Below are 22,223 nucleotides of genomic sequence, written 5' to 3' on the forward strand. Positions count from 1 at the left end.
AAGGAGGGGAGATTCAGGGAAATTCTTTACAGAGTGGTGAGGTGCTGGAACAGGCTGCCCATAGAGGTTGTGAACGCTCCATCCCTGGAGGTGTTCAAGGCCAGGTTGGATGGGGCCCTGGGCAGCCTTGTCTGGTGTTAAATGGGGAGGTTGTTGGCTCTGCATGTGGCAGGGGGGTTGGAGCTTCATGATCCTTGAGGTCCCTTCCAACCCTGGCCATTCTGTGATTCTATGATTCTGTGATTCTGTGACTATAGTTATACTGGGTACAGAACTGTTCTTGGCTTTTATGCACAAATCACCCAACAATGGTTCTAACTAGAGACAGACACCGCATGAGGAAGGCTTATTACCATAACTATTTCTAGCAGCTTTTTAAAAATAATCATTCTATTTTAGAAGAAATTGAGAGTCATAGAAAATTGTATAAATACCATGACAGGCAGAGATATGGCCTTTTGCACTCTTTATCCAGTGCCTAGATAAAGGTAAATACATGGATCCTGAATTAAGCTGCTTGTGATTCTGTATCTTTTGCTGAGTACATTAGATTAGATGTGGTCATTAAGAACTTAATAGTTAGTAAAAAGCAAACTCTCTGCACAGACCTTTGAATGTCAACAGAAGTTCAATGTTGTCATAACCTCCTTGCCAACTCGGTAGGCAAGATGTGTGTATGAGGAAATAACTGGTAGCTGCAAACTCTTTTGGGAAATGTTACACAAATTTTGAACAAAATTAGGCAAACCAGACGTGAATAAAATAATTCTGGATTTATTTACAAGACTGCCTTAAATGTTGGCTTTATCTGTCATTCTGGTTGAAATACTTCTCAACATTTATCCTCCTTGCAGTTTTGGAATTATAATGCTGAGATATCTGTAATGTTGTAATGTAACAAGTAGTTTGAGCTTTGTTAGATTTCCAGCACATCTAAGTCCTACTTGAAAATATTGTCTCATTATAGGATGAAATTCTGCAACTGAAAAGAGACATTATTGCTGAATATTGTCTTAAGTAAGTATATGTGATATAGAAAATTACTGTATATCTAGCATACAATCAATTTATATCTGGTATAGACATATGCATGCAAACACATCATGTTTTAAACATAACTCTTGTGCTGGGGCTTTCTGTTTCATGTGGATAATATGAACTTTCTTTTCAGAATATTATGAATAGACCTGTAGGCCATTCTGCAAAATAAGGAAAATTAAAACACTTAGAGTGTTTAGTGATCATGTTACAGGCAGTACAAGATGAATTGCTGGATGAGGAGGAAATATGCCACTTACTTTCTTTATGAAGGGAAGGGGCTGTTTACTAGGAGTGAGTCAAGTGCAGAAAGGCCATGAAATATTGTCAAAATTAATGAAAATTATCCACAGTGGATGAGAGAATGGAATAGTGTTGATGTACTGACCTGTGATTTTCATCTGCTCTGTAAAACAACTTGGAAGAAAGTAGAGTTTCAGATAGTTTTTCCAAGGAGCCCTGGAACAAGCTGCAAGTAGGGCAGCTGTTTCAGTATGCCTCAGGCAAATAAGGTAGACTCTTGGATTTCTAAGACATGTCTATTGCACTGTAAAATTGTACAATATGGGAAAGGGAAATTCTGCAGCTCACCCTTTGGTTTCACAAGCGTGGACCAAACTGGGCAGGCTACCTCCAACCCTGGTACAGCTTATCCAAGATGTAGGTAAGGCTGATCAGGTCAGTTTGGAGGTAGTGTTCAGCCAGGGCTGGACTTTCAGTGCTGCCTGAGTGATTGTGAAATCTGACTCAGAGTCACAACGTCTAATTGCAGTTCTGCAATTAACTCATCAGATTGCTTTTCTCCTTCCTGCTTCAGCTTCCTTATTGTTATGTAAGCAATAGCTACCACAAACCAGTTGACGTATTAATTTGTGGATGCTTCTAGAGCATTGTAAAGACATTAGTCTGATGACAAGCCAAAATTTTATTTGGGTCCTAAATGCCACTTTAGTGATTTTTATCCCTTTAGTTGCCTCACTATGGAAGAAACTGATTTTTATCCCTCTAGTTTTCTTACTATGGAAGAAACATAGGCTGTAATTTTTAGCAGAGAAGTTGTAAGGGATGTCCTTACAGAAAGGTGTTAGGTAGTACTTATTTGGGAAGGTGATGCCCTGCACAATACTGTGTATTTTAATCATATGTTACACCTTTTTAGGATGAATCAGCGTGTGTCCCAGCACGCCCTACGAGGTCAGCTCATTGCGTTCTACAATAGCCTAAGAAGCCTCTTAGATGATTTCCCTGTGGTCAGAGACAAGTACTTTATAATTGGACTCTCTCAAGGAAGAAAAGAGCAAGGGTCAAAGGAAAACTTTGCAGCTGATCCCAGGTTTGTGTCATCTTTGAAAATGTGTTTCTGGGGGCCATGGCCCTCAATCAGTGCATATTAGCAAATGTGAATGACTACATGTTTGTATGGGGAATGATAGCCTAAGGGTGCTCTGAGCAGTGTGTTCTGCCAGACTGCAAGCAGTTTAGATGTACAGAGAATGTGCACAGTCAGTCTCCTGCAAAAGCTGGCATACAAAGGAGGAAAACCTCAGAGATGTTCTTGCCTCTAGTCCCAAAACTGTATTTTATAGGAAACAAGTAGAGGACTGCATTTTCAGGATGGAAATCCTCTGCTTCAGTGATTAAGTATATGTATTGAAGTTATTGTCCTGTCCTTTAATCTTTTCTTTATTTAAGACTGAACTGAAAACTGTTAGTAAGTCAGTAACAGGCATGTGACTTGTCAGAAGTTAGGGAGAGGAAGAGTGCACTGGAGACAAGGGTGTGACCCTAAATCATCTGCTGCTTTCAAAAGAGACGTTTGTTTGGCCATGTTACAAGGATCTCCTTCCTCAAAACTTAAGCAAGCCCTTTTGCTGACTGTATGTCAGCCTCTGAGATGACCAAGTTAGCACCAGCCAGCAGATGATTTGGGATGTGAAAGTAGTCACCGAGCACACTGGTTTTGCTCTTATTCATCTTCTCCCCAGCAATTGAGAGGCTCAGTTGCAAGCACAGAAAAGAATATTTGTTAATGTTCAATCAAGAGCTTTAGTTCTGATAACAAAGCTTGGGAATGTGGTTACAAGCCAAACAAGTCATAAAGTATGGTTCAACCCTGTAATCATCACAGGATTGTTGACATCTCTCTGTTGTTTAACTCCCTCTCAGTTGTAGGTTTTTGGATATATACCAGCCTTAGGTAGCTCAGGTTTCTAGTTGCTGGGGAGTAGCCCCACCACAATCTTGAGATGTGGGTCTTTTGTTTCTATTATTTTCCTACTTTCATTACATATTGTCTAAGTCACTGCATTTTGTACTCCCACCTCAGATGTCCTCAAAAGCTTTTCAGCTCAACAGTATTTTGCATACAATCACAGAAAGTTGTACATAAGCCATATAAAAGACAATTAGTTTTAGAAGGAGCTTTCTCTGAACATGGTACCAAGACATTACAGTAATCCTAGAAGCAAACTATTTTACTTCCAAGCTCAGGCTACCCCTCACACCCAGTGCATTCACACAGTTCGGGGTGACAGCTCATGGTCGCACTTCTCGGAACTCATTTGGGAGCTGGAACCAAGAGAGGTTCCTTGTCACAGCAGCTGTTTTGTTCTCTAACCTAGTTTATTAGCAAGGGCTAAATCAAACATGACTTATTTGCTGAGAGCTGAGTTCTCTCAGCTGAGAGAAGCTGAGTTTGGCTGCAGAACCTGTAGATCTATAGCCTTTACTTTTAATGTCTAAGAATACCTACAACCCCTACTGTCTTTGTGCTACCTGCTACATCTGGGACATCTAGCAAAGAAGGTTATGGTGCATCTCAGATGTATCCGTCCTGCAACAGAGAAGGAATGGAGGAACACTGCCTCTGGTGGGATATCCAACATCATGTACTCTTATCAGAGAGTGGCTTGTGTTTCTTGGTCCTGTAACTTTTCATCAGCAAGTAAATGGCTCAATGCACTGGAATACTTTACAGGATTATACTTCTACTGTTCTTCAAAAAGTGCAATACCAGTATTTTAACTTGTAACACAAGTGAAATGCAAACCCCTACCTACTGGAGGCAGTTAAAATGGACGTGCTTGGAAAGCAGCTGGTGTGGATATGGCTGCAACACGCCCCTGGCTCAGCCTCACTCCTTTCCTGGGAAAGCTCAGAAATGGGCATTTGTGCTAGAAAGTCATCTTAGCTGCAGGGAGCAGTAGGAGAGGCTTTAATTAAAAGTGGATCTTGCCTTCTCAACCCTTCTGTACTTTTTTCATCCTTGCCTTATCAGTTACTACTGGTTAATGTTTCATTTTCTGTTGCTGTTTAGCAAGAGCTAAGAAGCACTGTGTAGACAGCAACTGTCAATTTGTTATAATGAAAGCAGAAATTTAGCTTCCATCTTGCCTGCATTTAGAACGTTGTAGTAGGATGTTAATTCAATTGCTTTCTTATCTTCTAAGCAATCCTCAGCGCTGCCTGCATCTGTGGCTGCTGGCCACTTGGAGCAGGTCATGTGCTCTCCATCCCTCTCAATGGGAAGGAGCAGCAGATGGGTGGGAGAAATGTGGATGTGGTCTGCAGGATGGTTGTTCAGTGCAGTGGTGGAGGCAGACTGATGGGGGGAAGAAGAAGAACGGTGGGAAAAAAAGAATAATGGAATAAAGAGCAAAGGGAAGGACAGATTCTGGAAAAGATGCAGAAGAAATGAGAATAGAAATATTTATAATGAAAATCTATTTGCATATCTATACATTTTCAAAAGCCTGAAGTTCATTAATATCGCCAGAAATGTTCCAGAAGAGCCTATTTAACTTAAGATGCCTGTTTTTGATAAGGCTCCCCAGAGTGTCTACAGGTGGTTTAAAAGGATGAGTCATGCACCTGACCTGTTTAAGATCCATATGAATTGTGTCCTAGCAATGCCTCTGGCTCTCTCCAGCAACTCATATGGTAAAGGTAGGTGCTCATATGATAAGCACCTGCGTTTGGCCAGATGAAGCCCCTTGTCCTGCCGATTCTGCCATCACTCGCTGCAGAGCCCAGACGCAGTGGGATGAAGCGGGGGCTGTGGGCACCTGCCCTGTGCCCCCCCTCACCAGGAAACCCTGCGTGAGCAGAATTGAGAAAAGGGCAGGAGCACTCAGGTGCAGTGCAGGTTGTATCATGCAGAAGGTAATGAAAGAGTCCTTCAGCAGGTGCTGTCCTAGAGGTAAGTGTGAGAAGCAGGAAGAAAGAGGAAAACGTGGTGCTGTGGTTTTTGTGTGGCAGTACCATCCTGTCCTTCCCTTCCCCCAGCCTTTTTCTTTGTTCCTAGATTGGCATTAAAAAACTCAAACAACTAGGTCACTGATCATAGCCATACACTTTTAGATGCTATAGGATCTGTGTGACCAAATATAGCATATCTTGGGTTTGGTTTTTAGGCTTTAGCTAGGATTATGTTGTGTTCTCCTGAGAGATGGTTTGGGTTGGAAGGGACCCTTAAGATCATCTGGTTCCAATCCCCCTGCTCAGGCAGGGACACCTCCCTCTATACCAGGTTGCTCACAGCCCCATCCAACCTGGCCTTAAATGCTTCAAGGGAAGGGGCATCCACAGCCTCACTGGCAACCTGTTCCACTATCTCACCACCCTCACAGTAAAGAATTTCTTCTTAATATCAAGTCTAGTGGTGCTGGGGTTGGCAGCACCCATGTTCACATTGATGCTATGAGATGTCCTTATTTTCCTCCTGGAGAAACAAGGTGCCAGGGCCACACATCACTGGGCTCCATTGCAGCCATGGCTGGAAATTAGCCACGTGTGTAATTAGCACAGTGTGCTGGAGCAGCATGGCAGTTATGACAGACTCTAGCCCTTGTCCCCTCAACTCTGTAAAGACAGAATGCATCTGGGCAGCGTGTGTGCTTCTGTATCCGTGTTTGCTCTCTCTTCTGGTGTTGTTCACAGGCTGTGATGTCAGAAGGAGGAAACAAAGCTATACAGTGTGAGTGCTGCTCTCACTCTGAAAAGCGTCACTTGCAGTGACACGGTGCAGTTTGTGCTTACCATTGTTCTGCAAAAATTAGTGAGAGGCAGCTGGTCAAACAAACCCTGCCCAAATATAATTTCCGTGCTTACAACACAGGGTATTTAACCTTTTGTTCCTCCATCCCATCTAAACCAAAGATCTGTTTTTTTGGCATTCAGCTTTGCTTTTTGCAGACAAAAGAAAAAAATACATATATCAAGATTTAAAACCCTGTAAAACTCACTTCAGAACAAGCTGAGCTTAATTTCCAGGCTGAATTTATGTCTTATTTTAGAATGTACTGACTGCACATTGTACCTCATGTACAAGAAATGACACCTTGTATATTATAACAGGGGAGTACATTATTCCTACAATAAATGTATTTGAATATCTTCTGGGAAAAAAAAAAAAAAAAGAAGAAGACTGGCTGCCTACTAGTAACTGCACATTATTTTTTTAATACAATTATCTAGTATCTATCTGTATGCCTGCTGCTTTGCCTTATCTGTCTCCCATTCTGCAGAGCTGAAGCACGTTCCTGGGTAAGAGGCTCTGAGTGCCCTACACGGAGCAGCTCACATCCCAGCTTTATAAATTAGATGTGTTGGTCACTCTTTGGAGACTAATTTTCTTTGACATGGTGGGAAGGGGCCTGGCTCTGATAAATCAATGTTTTTTAATTTTGAAGACGACAAAGTTGGGGAAATAAGGTACAACAACTGCACTCTGTTTCTTTGCCTCTTGCATTAAAGAGCAAGGGGGCAATTCTTCAGAACCTGTGTCTGCTTCCCACAGGTGCTGAATGCAATTCACATCTCCTGGGATTTATGAGGACTGGGGCTTCTTGGTGCCTTGGATGGAGTAGCTAGGTCTTTGGAGAAGCTGTCATTGGGCTCCCATCTGAGATGATGTCCCTTCCAGAGCATATTGTGGTGCATCTCTGCATGCCTGATCTTTTCTTGTCAATTTTCAGTAATCAGTACTGTTTTGATACACAAGGGCCACTGGAGTAGGTGGCTGAGCTTAACTTAAAAGTGCTGCTGTAGAATTTCTCAACTGAGGTGTTTTATAACTTGGTTGTAAAACCAAAGAAAATTTCTGTTGAATTCAGCAGTTTTTTTAGGTCCAACCTTTAGCTTGTATTTTACACATCAAAGTTAAATAATGTAAAACACATCTGCTCCAAAACTTAGAGGCAAATCCTATGTCCAAGTAACAGCTTCATCAAACTTAAAAAATACATGTTTCTGGGAAGTGTCAAGGAGAAATGGAGTTTCAAAATGCTAAGCATCTCTTCCTTCTTGCAATCACTCAGATTCTTCCATCCTCGACCACACTATTTGCTGTCCCCAGATGGATGCACCTTCCTCAATTTGTGGTTCATCCCTCACCCTACCGAAGTGCTGATTATGTTCAAGATGCTTTCAGAGAAGGTCAGTATTTGCTAATGGTGAAAGAGATTTTGTTCCAGTTGGTAGATCATTCACATCTTTACACATGCGTTACAGTACTTCTTGTCATTGGAGGTGGAGAAATATGTCAGTGTTTTTGATCTGGATGCAGCTAGGATGTGCCAGTGATGAAGAGAGCTAATGAGGAATGCCTGCCAGAAAGGAGAGACCTTTTGTCCTTTTGGTTTAGAGGGAACCTCACTCCTATCTGCAGCTCTCTGAGGAGGGGAAGCAGAGGGAGGTGCTGAGCTCTGCTTCCTGGTACCAATGGCAGGATGGGAAGGGTACAAAGGTGTGCCAGAAGAGGACCAGACTAAGCATTAGGAAACATTTCTTTACCATGAAAGTGGTCCAACATTGGAACAGACTGCCTTGAGAGATGGGTGATACCCTGTGCCTGTCTGTGCTCAAGAGACATTTGATTTGTAACTTTTGTTAGTCCTGGAGTGGTCAGGCAGTTGGACTGAATGATCTTTGTGGGTGCCTTCCTACTGAGCTATTCTAATATTTGTCCTCTCATATATAGAAGTGACAGATCATGACCTTTATGTGCTTTTACTTTTCTCTACCTCCTTCTCTCAGTCTGAGGAAACAGGAAAGGGAGAAGGAGGTCCCTGGGCTTACCATGGCCGTCCTGCAGGGAAGACTCTAGTGAGGGGAAGGAAACAGCATGCATTTTCCTCATGCTATCTTTTCTGCCTCCAGCAAAAGGAAGCTGTTTGGAGAGAAATAAACAGTGAAAAAGACTATTGTGAGGCACCAGGGTAGCAGTTTCTAAACCAGAGGCTGTGACTCCAGACGGTACACTGACAGATGTGAGCACTACCCTGAGCCTAAATTAAACCCTGCACTTGATGCTGATCTTTGGGACTGAGAGGCCATGCAGATCATCCAGCTTGAATTAGGGCTGCAGTCACAAACCTCTGTCTTGGGGACCATCCTGAGAAGTCTCACTTTGTGACAGCTGTTGTGGCCAGTGGACAAATGTGTCTGAGTAGCAGCATCCATTAGTGCTCCCATTCCTTCCTCACTAGTGGAAAGTAGATGGGATGTAAAAATTAGTTCTTCAGCAAAGATCCTGTTATCTGGATCTGGGTGTATCCATCGCTAGGACTGCAGTCCAAGTGATACAGCTGACAGCAAAATCACACTTGCTCAAAAATATTTCCTACTTTAATGTATTTTTTGAAGGCCAATCGTCTGAATGATTTTTTCTTTGCATGTGTGTCTTGGTTGCAGGCTACTCTCAAAGCTCTCCGCCTAAGCCTGCAAATTGTTGGTGCATTTCATGATGTCGTTGCCTATCTCCTGGCTTTTGCTCAGTTAGGAAATTCACCAAGCTCTTTTTGTGCCTTAAACCCAGAGCCTCTGACTCCAGACTGGGGAGGGATTGGAAGGATTGGTAAGTAGCAGGTACTGCTTGTTCAAGGTAGATTTCTCCAAATCTGCAGAATGAGGGTGAAATGCTGCGGATGAGAAAGGAACAAAGGAAGTGTGAGACTGATGTTAACAGAAGGCTTAAGACAAAATTCCATTCTGTTTTTTCCCCTTCCTGCTCCATTTTTCTGATGAAGGAGTGTCGTTTTTAAAGTCCGTGCACAGATCTGTTGTAATCTTACAGAAAAGCAGCATACCTACCAGGTTTGTGACTTCTGCTCCAGAAGGGAACAGAAAATATAGTCCAAAAATTGCTCTTCCTCCTCTTGCAATTTTCTGTTAAGCCATCTGGTCAGCTTGTGGGGATTTTGTCTTAACCAGCAGATTAAAAAAAAGCTGTCTTTGGTTCCATTAGTAAATCTGTCACTTGATTCTCTTTCCAAAGGCTGAAACAGATGTGGTGCATGTCATCCTGCGCAAACATCATTTTGTGTGGAAACAGTACCAGGTCACCTAATAATAGTTCATGTTTAAGGGCAGTGCAGGAGTGGGATGTGCCTAGCTTCACGTTACTGGCTGGGTATGTAGCTGTGATGTCTGACTACTCGCTGGGTGCCTCTGCTATCACAGGACACCTTCTCTGGACACACCTTTAGAGCAGTTGCTCATCCCAAGCTAAGATGTGTTTACAGTGAACGGGAAAAGCCCTCCTTGTAGCTGCCTGTATTCCTCTACTTAATGTTGCAGGAATGCAGCTAAACTTGACGTCTGATAAATAGGCAACTGAAGTTACAGGAGAGAATGCTGGCCCAGAAGTTGAAGTGCTCTTTGTTGTGGCATTTGTTGTTTTCAGCCCCTGGATTATTCCTGCAGTGCAGTGAGTGGGAATTTCACAGCATACATGTTATGTACAGTTCTTGCTCTGTGTGTGTGTGTGTGTGTGTGTGTGAGATGCAGGGCTGAGCTGCTGCTATACCACTAGGAATGTTTACATTCATATGTCTGCAGATTTGCCATTGCTCAGACACAACTCAGGGGTAAAACCTACACCTACACAGCTTCCCTTCTGTCCTGGCATCCTTTTGAAGATGAAAAATTAATCACGGCGATTTGGTAAAGATACGAAATTATACAAGAATTGAGAAACATATGTAAATGCTCTACTTTGTCTTTTACTGCCTCCACTCTTTTTTTTTTATTTTCCTTCTTTTTTTTTTTTTGTGAGCAAGATTTTTATTATCGGCTCTGAATACATCCTGAAATTTCTTTAGGGAAGGGAAGAAAGGACTCAGTGAATCATAAACACTTGTTATATAGCTTTTATTTTAATACCATGCTTGTGAGTGATTTTGAAGTGGGCTTATTTTCAACAAAAAGCACTGCCTGTTCTGTAGTGTGTGTTCATTGCACCATTAAGTGAGTATTAGTAACTTCATTTGTGTATGGGTGAGAAAGCTCATGTAAATTAGCATGTTTAATGAGCTTTCAAACAATACAGAAGGCTGAGTGCAGTGAGCAATGAGAAAACACGTAATCAAATGTAGGAGGAATATTATATGCAAGGTACTTGAATTTCAGACGTATTTAATGTGTACCTTGCTTTTAAAACAGAAAATACATGCAGTGATGGAGTCCTCAGAACTATGCTGCCTCTTCTATTGGATTTTTGTAGATAGAATTTAACTATGTTGCTCCTGGACAAAATATCTTTTTTGTTGCTGTTGTTCAGGAATATTCTCCCTCTCTCCCAGATCAGAACATTTAACTTACTTAATTGATGGCAGTTTCTGTATCCTGCACAGAAAGAACATTGGATTTCTGTAGCAGCTGCTTGGATGTTAAATCATTTTTGTGGTGGATGTGCTTTGGGAGGCAGTCCAGCACCGTGCTCACATTTTGTGTACAGCAAGTGAGAATGGGTGCTCCAGTGGAAATATTGACTAAGGGAGGCCCACTCCTTTGGGAAGTTTGTTGAGCTTAAAGGGAACCCAAAACTTCAGCACCTCAGCAGAAAAATATTCATCAGCTTGCAGGATTGAACTACAAAACCATTTTATTGAGAGTAGTTGGAAAAGCTGCCCTGACATTCCTTATCCAGTAATTACTAATTTGGGTCTTTTGAATACGTAAAATGCCATCTTAGGATCTGATTCTGCTCCTGTTGATAAATTTAGTCTTGATATGATGACCAATAGGATGAAATGTACCACTGGCCTTGTTGGCATTTAATAATTGACTTTTTAATTGGCAAAGATAATAAAAGAACTGTTTGAGATAATTGTAACTTTTAATTTTTATGCCTTTTCCTCCATGGCCTTAGTACATCTTCATATTTCTCCACCCACCATAATCTCTATTTTAAAGCCTGTTTTTATAGAGCTAGGGAGGATGTAAGTCCATTCATCTTCTATCTGCAGGAAAAAAAAAGCAGGAAATAATGGGATGCAAAATATCTGGGTGGAAAAAGCATTTACAGGACTGTGGTGTTTCATGTGCCTTTCCTGACACCTTATCTGATAAATCTACTGCTCTTGGACTGCAGGGACTGAACTGCAAGAGATACAGAGAATGATTGACAGCCTCAAGAATCCTCAGGATCCCAGCGAAGTAGCCCAGCTGCTAGCTGCTCACAGAGATGTAATGTTTCTACAGTTTGATGCAGCAATCAGGCATCAACTACGGTAGGGATTACAGCTTGCTGGAAATAGATACGGCACTTTTTTTTTTTTTTTTTTTTTAGAGAGATTTTTTTTGTTGTTTACAGGGAAGAAAAAAATAAAGTAGGAAAGATTAATATAAATTTTGTCCCTGAAATCCACTCTGAGTATGGGTAGAAATGTAATTCCTGGCATTCACCAAAATTAGTGAGAATCCTTAAACGCTTCACTGAGGGATCTCGATACACCATGTCCAAGTATAGCTGTCCTACTATCTGATCATTACAGCACCTTTACGTTGTGATTCATAGTTTACTAAATTAGGGGTGTTGGCATCTACACCCAGGTGAGGGAGTCCACCAGAAGGGAAACAACTCCTGGACTTGGTTCTGGATAACATGCATGACCTAGTTCAAGTTGCTACAGCTAAAGAACTGTTCTCTAAGAGCATGTTTGCAAGAAGCATCCTTGAAAGAATAGTGAAAGCCAAATAAATATCATCATAGCTGAGATAAGCTTCAAAAAGGGAAACAACAAAAACAAACAAACAAAAAAACCCAAACAACTTGATGAAGAAATAAAGTATAAGCTGGAGGAGTTAAATCCTTACAGATGGCATGGAGACTCTGGAGACATACTGGAGGTACTCAAGAAATGTGCACCACATGTAAAGAAAGACTTAAGAAAGAGTAGGAGGATGCTGACATTGCTAAGCAGCAAGATTAAACAGATCATTAAAGCAAGAAAGAAGTATCTTTAAAGAAACGGGAGTATCATTCTAAAGAAGAAAATAAAAGTGACTGTGAACTGTGATGGGCTAGATGAAAAATGATTCAGGACACTTTCAGGAACAATGTTTCTGGAGACATTAAGATAAATAATAACTCTTGTTTCAAACACACAACTACTCAAGCCTGTCTAGGTCACTCTGAATGGCATCCCATCTCTCAGGCTTGTCAACCACCCCCCATAGCTTGGTGTCATCAGCAAACTTGCTGATGGTGGACTCAACCTCACTGTTAATGTCAGAACTGACTCCTGACACCACTCATCACTGATCTCCATCCAGACATTGACCATTGTCCACTATTCTCTGGACTTGATCCTGCAGCCAGTTCTTCATCCATTGAATGGTCCACCCATCAAATCCATATCTTTCCAGTTTGGAAAGAAAGATGTTGTGGAATACCATGTCAAAGGACTTTCTGAAGTCTAGACAGATGACATCAGTGGCTCTTCCCTTGTCCATTGATGTAGTTACATCTGCATAGAAAACCACTAGGTTAGCCAAGCAGGATTTGCTCTTAGTGAAGCCATGCTGGTTCTCCACTGTTACCTCCCTGCCTTCCATGTGCCTTAGCATAGCTTCCAGGAGGATCTGCTTCATGATCTTTCCTGACACAGAGGTGAGACTGACAGGTCAGTAGTTCCTGGGATCTTTTTCTTTTTATCCTTCTTAAAAATTGATGTGATGTTGCCTTTTTTCCAGTCACCAGGGACTTTACCTGATTGCCACAAATTTTCAGATATCACTGAGAATGGCTTGGCAACTACATTAGCCAGTTCCATCAGGACTGTGGAGTGCATCTCACCAGGTCCCATAGACTTGTGGCTGTAGTTGTGGATGGGCTTTGGAGATACTGGTATATGGCAAGCTGGACATGAACCAGCCATGTATCCTCATAGCCCGGAAAGCCAATCGTATCCTGGGCTGCATCAAAAGAAGCATGGCCAGCAGGTTGAGGAAGGTGATCCTGCCCCTCTCTGCTCAGGTGAGACCATACCTGGAGTACTGTGTTCAGATGTGGAGTTCTCAGTACAGGAGAAACATAGACCTGCTGGAGCACATCCAGAGGAGGGCCACACAAATGATCCAAGGGATGGAACACCATTCCTACTAGGACAGACTGAGAGAGCTGAGGCTGTTCAACCTGGAGAAGAGTAGGCTCTGGGGAGACATGATAGTGGCCTTTCAATATCTAGAGAGGAGCTATAAGAAAGAAGAGGACAGACTCTTGAGCAGGATCTGTGGTTATGTAACAAGGAGAAATGGTTTCAAACTGAAAGAGAAGATATTTAATTTGGACATATGGAATAAGCTTTTTTTACAGTAAGAGTGGTGAGGCACTGGAACAAGTTGCTGAGGGAGGTGGAGGATGTTTCATCCCTGGAGGCATTCACAGTCAGGCTGGACAGGGCACTGAGCAACCTTAATTATCTGTAGATGTTCCTGTTCATTGCAGGGGAGTTGAACTAGATGTCCTAAAAGAGTCCCTTCCAACTCAAAAGATTCTGTGGTTAAAAAAATATGACCACTATGTTGTGCAGGCAAGAATGACATGAAATCAAGACTGAGGCTGAGGTGATACTGTGTGTGCATAACACAGAGATATCCAGGATGCCCAGGGCAAGGGCTGACTGAAGAAGGACCTTACAAAACTGCAAAAATAAAATAGATGGAACGCTGTGTGTCATTAAGCATAAAATGATGCACCTGGGGAAAAAATGCATTGCCAAAATGTAAAATGACAGTCTCTGACTTGATCACTGCCACACTGTGATGAAATCTCAGAGTTGTGATAGATAGTTCTGTCAGAATTTCAGCGCAATAGCAACAACAACAACAAAAAAAAAAAAAAGAAAAAAAAAAAAAAGAAAAAAAGAAAAAAAGAAAGAAATCAATTCAATTTAGGAAATATATGGAGAGCGAAAATAAGAACACTAAATCGCTGAATAAATAAATGTTGATGAGGCTGTGCACTTCTGGTGCCCTGTAACAGAGCACACAAAGGACAGAGAACTTAGGAAGGCCACAGAGATGATCAAAGATTCAGAACTGCATGGAATAAGTAGGACAGCTGAGGTGGAGCTCTGTAAAGCCATGAGTCGAATGCACATGAGGAACAAAGATTGCTTTATGGTCTTCTTTAGCGTAAGGTGCATCAAAGGTGAACAGCAGATAGCTGTTTCTGAGCAAAGCTCTTGCAGATGGCTTGTAATTAGACTGTGGGATTTCTTGCTACAGGACACAATGGTAAAAGTTCATAGGACTCAGAGTGAGACTGCACAGGCTTGTGGAGAAATCTACCAATGGCTATTAAACATTCAGAAGTTACCTCTGGCTGAGGAAATGTGTGAGCTACAATTTTTTAAAGAATATCTGTGGGAAATGCAGCATATGCTTGTTTTGATTTTTGCATCCTTCTCGTGAACTCACTTTGGGAGGCAGGATTCTGGGCTGGAGGGACTGTTGCTCTCACTCAATGTGACCTCACTTGTGCTATCCAGTGAAATTGCCCAGTAGCTGTATGTATTTACAGACTAAGGATTTTTCTGGACACTCACACAGAGATAAAACACTCTTGTGCTTTTGTTTCTATTTTTTCCTGATTAAAATACAGTAAGGACAATTGGTAAGGGAAAACCTTTCCTCACATGAGGAACTGTGCTTTAAAAGGAAGTATAAAAAAATGCAGTCTGTCCTATTCTTCATCTTTATTACACAAGATCATGGGGGGTTGGAAGGGACCTCTGGAGATCATCTCGTCCAACCTATTGCTGAAGCATATTCCCTACAGCAGGTTGTTCATATTGTATGTGCAATTAGTTTCCATTTTCTTCACACCAGGGCATACAGTGTGGCAATACATCACAATCTCGTATGAACATCTTTGCTAAGTATAATTCCAGAAGCTGTTATTTGTCCTTGTGACTCCTTTGTTAGTCTCCAGCTGATAAGAACTGCATGGTATTTTTAAGAGCGCTTGTGAGTGTGAAAAAAATAAAAGAGCAGATCTTTTCCTTAGAGTTGCTACTCAAAGGAGCATGTGCAGCTACAGGAGTTGGAACCGATTGCTTCTCCTATTGCAAGAACCAATTTATCATGGGCTCTATGTTTTAAAGGCATGTGAATGAAATACAGGAGAACTGAGTATGACAGAGGGGCTGTGATGAAATGGCAGTTATGGCTAAGCTTGGTTGAAGGACATACTTACATGATGCATAAAGTGTAGTAAAAAACAGCTTTATGCATGCAATTGCACAGCACAATGCAGTACAAACATTACGAGTTGCTCCCAGAAGCAATATATACATGTGGTATAACAGCACTGCTGGTTTGGCAGCTCCTGCTGCTTAGCCAGGCTGTGCTGTGTCTGTGTGGCCCAGCACTTGCTGTGTGAGACCGGGTCTCATGGGAAATCAGCAGGGAGCGTCGTTGCTAAACTCAGCTCTGGACCATGGGTAACCTGTAATTCGGAATCCAAAGCTTTGTATGCACTTTTGAAAAGTATTAGTGACTGTCCCACTTTGTAGAGGAAATTTTCCCAGTATCGGGAATAGGTAATAGAGCTCTTGCATCTTTTAGCTACCTGACTGTAACCGTATGTTTTTCTGTAAATGCTCCCAATCAGATGCGCTTTCACACATGCATCTACATCACTAAGGGTTGTATCTGTTTGTTTTAATTGGAACATCTGCAGTGATTGCTGTCACTCACTGTTATGTCAGGTTATAATGAGGAGAAGGTAAGGGATTCTGTTGAGAAACATTTTGAGAATTTTTTAAACAATCTCAGTTCTTTAAAACACAAAAAATTTGATTCTTTCACAGGGAGACATTTTTGTCCTCTGGGAATGTTTCAGCCTACCAGAGTATTACAGACAGGATATACCATGCACTACCTCCACTGAGTAACTCTGTGATTCCAAGTGTGTTTGCTGCACAGCTGAGGCTCTCACAGCTGCTGGATGTTCAGAGCTGCAGAGTGAGTAAAACATGCATGCAAAGACACTCTTCCTCTGTGCTGAGCTCCCTGGAGATCAAAGTACTCTGCAGTTCTTGCTGGGGTGCTCACTCTTCCCAACCCCTATCCAAAGAACTTAACAGCTAATTAAAAACATTTCCATGATCAAGGTTTACTAACTTGATTTGTCATTTGTGATTCTAGAAAATACTCTACAAAAGTGAATAATAAAAAATTAAGTTGGAATATAATCAAACTGGTGTCACCAAAATGCAATTATTCTCTATGCTCTATGTTGGAATGTTTTGCCTATCTGTACTCTGCTGATATTTCTAGCATTCTGTGTTGGCTAATAATCTTTCTGAATTTTCTCATCACCTGAAGCAGTTTTCATTGCCCAATATGTCTGTCGTGGTTGTAGGTAGAGTAGTTAAGTCTGCTGCTTTCTTAGCTATAGCACTGTGCAGAATTACACAATGCCAGATCAGCTATTTAGGAGCTAAAGGAGCACCTTGAATGACACTGACAAAAAAGCTGGTGTAATGCTAAGGGAAGTAAAAGTGAGTCTTGCTGGTGATATAAGCATGTTCCAAGGTAACAGGCAGTTTTGGGTCATCATGCTAACTTCATGTTTCCTCATCTTCATCCCATCCTGCTAATTTTCCATTATTTGATAATACTGTTTTACCTTTAAAAATGTCTCTCCTGAACAGCAAGTTACAGGAATACAATCTTCTGCCACTCTCACCTTGATTTAGGTGACAGGGACACATAACAAAGCATAATGGAGAAACAACATTTGTACTTGCATGCAAAATCTCAACATCATTGATGAATTAGATGTAGGTTCTTTGGGAAGCCTTGTCCTGATGCCTCTGCGATATGAGCAACAGTAAGTGATTGACAGACACAATGTAGGGAACTAGGAGCTATCTGTGAAGACAGAAGTAGAACACTCTAGAATGACTCTTACTGCTTCCTTTCCAAGGAGAAATATTAAATGCCTCTTTCTTTTCTAATACACAGTCTACTTTCAAAATGAAAGCAGTGTATCACCTGCCAAGCAGCTTGGACTCTGTTTGCCTTTTCCTGATCATATTATATGGGACTCTCATAAGTAGTTACATGTTGTTCTTTTTTATGAGCAGTCTTCTCTTATCTTTTAGACACTCATGCTTTTTCCTTGGAGGACATTCCTAATGGATGAAGGATTGTTTCCAGTCACTGTCAACAACACAATTTATTTAAATTACAACATGCAGGTACAGCATCCTTGTGCTTATGTCCAAAGACACAAAGCCAAAATGAACCTACAATGCAAGAGGAAAACAAACAAATACTGTCTCATTTCCCGTCTTCATTTCTTAAGAGTAAAAGTGAACCAAAAAACATATCTCCCTTTTCTATTCAAAAGCCTGTTCTACCATTTACTTTATTTGATCTTACTTCAAGCAGAGCAGAGCGTTTTATGTTGACAGAGCACCTCTAATTGTCATGTTCCTGCTATGCTAGAACTAAAGAGTCAAATAATTTTTATGTATATGTGTTTTAGGACCATGGTGCTAAAAGCTTCAACTTCATTTGGGCTTATAACACTCACAGAAAAACGACACATGATCACAGTAGCTCAGATTTGCTACTGTTGGTCTCTGAGCAATAAACCTTTACAGCCTCTCTCTTCCTCTCCAGTTATGCCTGTGCGACCTGAATGATGCAGACCGGAGTGTTGCTCATGGGGAGCTAGCTGCCATGCAGTTTCTAATGGAGGATGTCCTGCAGAACCACGATGACTCTGCTGTGGATGATCATGCTGATTGTCAAGCCTCGTTAGCTAACAGTAAGCAGGTACCTCTGGCAATTCAGTTTGTATGGCGTCATGCACCTTCTGTCTAGGCCTCCCTCTAGGTTTCACAAGCAGATCTCTGTGAACTTAAGAGACACAGAACTGAAGTATGCTGTAATACCTTTACCTAGTCCTGGCCACCTGGTAAGAGGCCAAAAGAACAGCGTTCTCTCTTACAAACCCTGAGTGTTCATGAGAGAAGTGCTGGTGACAGTCTCCCTTTGAGTACTTGGTGCTATCATCAGAATTCTGGAGAAGTCTATGACTTCTCCCCACACCCCACAAAAAATCCAACTCTTTCTTTAGAAAGAACTACCTACTGCCAAGCAGACAGGAGCAGCCTGGCCACTGTCTAAAAAAGAAGAGCTTGTCAAGGTATTGTGGACATGTACATGAGGGATGGCAGCTGGGGGCACTTGCCAGAACTGGAACAAAGGGTTTTTTTCAGCGGGTGGGGAGAGATTCAAACTGCTTTGTGATGGAAAGCAGATATGTTGATCGGTTTTGTGATAAAACATGTGAAGAGGACAAATTTAGTTATTTCAAGGTTTACTTCCTGAAGATCTGAGCTAAGAATTTGATTTCTGTAGTCATACTTTTAGTTAGAAATAACGCAATGTTGCTGTTGAAGATATTCACTTGAAGAAAACAGCAGTAAACAAAGGATTTAACATCTGTGCACCTTTATTCCCATCTCTGTTGTATGGAAGTACTCACTGCAATCAAAACTGTCCCTGTTTTTTCCTCTGCTGTGCTCTGAAGGACACTGATGTGCAGACTAGCTGTAAGTTTTGTATATGGAAGAGTTTGTCACATATCTCATTCCACTTTACATTGCATGAGATGCTTTTAAGCAAAGAAAGGCACATGAAAAGCACACCATAGCTTTCTGAGGCAAAAGATTTCCCTGTAACTTTCAGCAGAACTCAGAACAGATGACTCACCCAAGTGCTAACTGGTTGCAGAGCAGCAAAAAGATGTGCAAACTTCTGCTGAGGCATCATGATCCGGTTACATCGTGTAACTTGCTAAGGTCTTTTCTGGTACTATGGAAACAACTGGAAATATTAAAGGCAGAATGGGGCCGGCTCAAGCTGAGGACTGAGGATATCAATACAGTTCCTCTCTACAAAGAGTTCTGTGAGCGATATGGGTAAGTTAGCATGGATGCAGTATTCCAAAGTGACTGAAAAGATGATAAATGAGAGAAACCTCTGACTTCTTCACCCATTTTCCTCCTGTCACTCTCTTTCACTAGTGTTTTTTGAAATTTGTATGTTTATTTTTGCTCCTGGTTGATCTAGTGCTTTTGCTTTTCTCTAAAGGCTTGGGAGCTACCTTTCTTACCTGTTTTGATATGATTGTTTTTTCTCCCTCTTTCTATGTCTATTCAGATTGTTTTCTGCTGATGCTTTCCAAGTGCCTTCTTCCCTGTTGTGTGACCTACCTCTGAATTTCAGGCCTCATAAACAGTGTTAAATTCAGTGCTTTAATAAATGGAAAATTGGGAAGCCTTTTAGATGAATTCTAGCAGAATTCTTCCAACCCCCCCTACTTGGCTTAATTCAGAGAAGTCAAGAACAAAAATCTGGATGATTTCCATGAGAGGCCCTTCTGGGAGTAGAAAATGGAACACTGCTTTTTAAAAAGCTTTGTCCCCGGAAACCACACAAAAGAAAGTGAAAGTATAAGATGACGCAGAAAGGGTGAAATCTGTGCAGATGCTGAAAAACAGCTGTCATGCAGGGGAGCATGGAGAAAGAAATGCATGGAGGAGTTTCTGTGCTGCTGTAGCAACTCCTTCCTAGCAGGTGAGCTCCCTGCTGTGAGAACGGGGCTATTTTAAAGCACATGCTGTACCCCCAAGTCCCACTGTGCTTTCCTCTCCTTGCACAGATGAGAACTTCCTACTTCCCTCTCCCTCAGCGATGTGCTAACCTTTGTGTGTCCTGCCATCAAGGATTTAAAAGGCAGTGTGATTAAAGTGTAATAAAATCTAACGAGGTATATATGCCTTGCTAATGGCTTCTCTACTTCTCAGAGCAAAGGGCTCATCAGCACTGGCACTCAGCACTCAGAAGCACTTAGCAAACCCATGACTGGGAATGAAGCGCTGCAGGCAGAGGAGGTGGGGGAGTTTTTTGGTCTGCTTCCCTGACAGTGATAGCCATGTACTTACAGGTGATCAGATCTCCCTGATTTATTTGCTTGAGTCTCTTTTTCTTCCCCTCACTTTTCTTTTAGCATTGTTATAAACCTGGAGAGATTACTGAACTATGTAAGAAGACAGGTTCCACAAAGAAGAGATTATCTTGCCCTTCTTGGATGTTGAGTGGGACTACTGCATATTTTGCATGGGTTAGCAAAAGGGGCTAGGGAAGGAAAAGCAAAGCTAAGGTCCAAAGATTGTACATGTAAACACAGTCATTTTGAGAAAAAATGTGTGAGAAATACCCATGTCTTGGTGATTCTAGCACAGAAATTCTGCACCCAGCCATGAAAGCCATGGCCAGGCAAATGGGCATTGAGGAGGACTTCAGAGAGCCTGTCACAAGCACTCAGCATGTACTTCCCCCAAGAGGAGTATCAGAAACTGAAATGAAAGTGCATCAGGTAAGGGGAGAATTAATAATGGGTGCACTACAGTCCAGTGGGTACCATGGAGTATATTATGGGATCTGGATCTTCACATCTGAAAGATGTGGATGTCTGGTACAGTCTGTAGCAGCACCTTGTCTTTGTGGAGGGAGGTGTGAGTCCTGGGACAGTCCACAGGAACAGGAGAACCTGCCTCAGTCCAGAGCATGTGTAGCACAGAGGTAGGCACATAATCACCCCAAAAATTTATTAACATTGGTACTGTACCAGAAACGACTGTATTTTGGGAAAGAACGGAAAGAATAGATTTGTTTTGGCTTAATTTGATAGCTTTTGATAGTTCACAAGAGGAGTTATAAAGAGATCTGGTGTGAATTATTTCAGGTTGGATATTAAGAAAAATCTCCTCTCAGAAAGTGGTGAGGCACTGCGACAACTGCCCAGGGAGGTGGTGGAGTCACCATCCCTGTGGTGTTCAAGACATGCAGATGTGATGCTGAGGGTCATAGTCAGTAGGCGTAGTGGGGATGGGTTGGTGGTTGGACTAGATGATCTTAGTGGTCTTTTCCAACCTTAATGATTCTGTATTCTATGAAACCTGATTCCAGCTTCAAAAACTTCTGGAAAGCCTGGAAATCCACATGATCCATGATGTGCAGAAGAAGATTAAGCAGGAGATGACTCTAGTGATATCTGAAAGAGCCAGACAAGAGAGCAGCCTCCCTACTGGTAAGAAGAGTTAAAACACCCTTGCTGGGAAACATGAGAACCACAGACTCAGAGTGGAAAAGCATCCCTGGTGCATACTGAAGCAAAGTTTTCCTGTGTGTGAATAGGAGAGGGGCTTTGGTCTCAGCTCCCTGCATCCCCATGCAGAGGCCAGTGACCAGTTGAACCACGGGGATGGTGTAATTGATGGAAAATGGTGTCAGATTTAGATTCCTTAAACAGAAGATTTCACTTCCTCATTATAAATGAATGTTCAACCATAATCATTACAAAGACAGTGTTGCAAAAAAGCACTGAACACTAACTATTCTTGAGTTTGCAAGCAGTTTGAAACAGACAGATAAGACATTACTTCTCCCTTTCTCTTTAATAGTGTTGATATTTTAGGCGTGGCAGTGCAATTTAAATGCCAGACTTTTAGTGTGTTATGAGTTTGCTTTGTACTTATATCATGGATATTCACAGGCAAGTATAGTAAAACAAAGAAAAAGTGGAAATAAAAGGGACAAAAAATATACCCTGCTACTGGTTGAGATTGCAGGCAGCGATAATTACTGTTCAGAAATATTCAATCTCACACAAAATCCATGTTCTTTTCTCAATATTTACAGAAAACTCCAAGGCAGAGCTATGGGCCAGGTCATTGTTGACAAAACTGGTCCATAATGAACTAGCATTTTGGCTTTGATACCAGAACAAATTTGATAGTGCAGCTCAGCACAGCCTCTGCAATCTGTTTGCAGTGACATTTACTTTTTGTTGTAAACATTTTAGCAAAGCTGAG

The 22,223-nt window shown here is 41.7% G+C and overlaps 1 protein-coding gene across 3 annotated transcripts in view; it reads left to right on the forward strand.

The window, feature by feature from the left end:
- LOC128073912 (uncharacterized) overlaps positions 1-22,223 on the forward strand; it is an 83,758-nt gene that overhangs the window by 42,466 nt on the left and 19,069 nt on the right. For all 3 annotated transcript variants that reach the window (XM_052669265.1, XM_052669355.1, XM_052669443.1), the window contains 11 exons: positions 968-1,017; positions 2,198-2,371; positions 7,356-7,473; positions 8,731-8,893; positions 11,411-11,549; positions 16,137-16,290; positions 17,436-17,531; positions 17,959-18,114; positions 19,033-19,265; positions 20,587-20,725; positions 21,319-21,439. In XM_052669265.1, coding sequence (XP_052525225.1) covers positions 968-1,017; positions 2,198-2,371; positions 7,356-7,473; positions 8,731-8,893; positions 11,411-11,549; positions 16,137-16,290; positions 17,436-17,531; positions 17,959-18,114; positions 19,033-19,265; positions 20,587-20,725; positions 21,319-21,439 — 1,543 coding nt within the window. The remainder of the gene's footprint in view (positions 1-967; positions 1,018-2,197; positions 2,372-7,355; positions 7,474-8,730; positions 8,894-11,410; positions 11,550-16,136; positions 16,291-17,435; positions 17,532-17,958; positions 18,115-19,032; positions 19,266-20,586; positions 20,726-21,318; positions 21,440-22,223) is intronic.

This window comes from Tympanuchus pallidicinctus, unplaced genomic scaffold, assembly GCF_026119805.1.
Source record: "Tympanuchus pallidicinctus isolate F22 unplaced genomic scaffold, pur_lepc_1.0 scaffold1, whole genome shotgun sequence".
NCBI classification, from domain to species: Eukaryota; Metazoa; Chordata; class Aves; order Galliformes; family Phasianidae; genus Tympanuchus; species Tympanuchus pallidicinctus.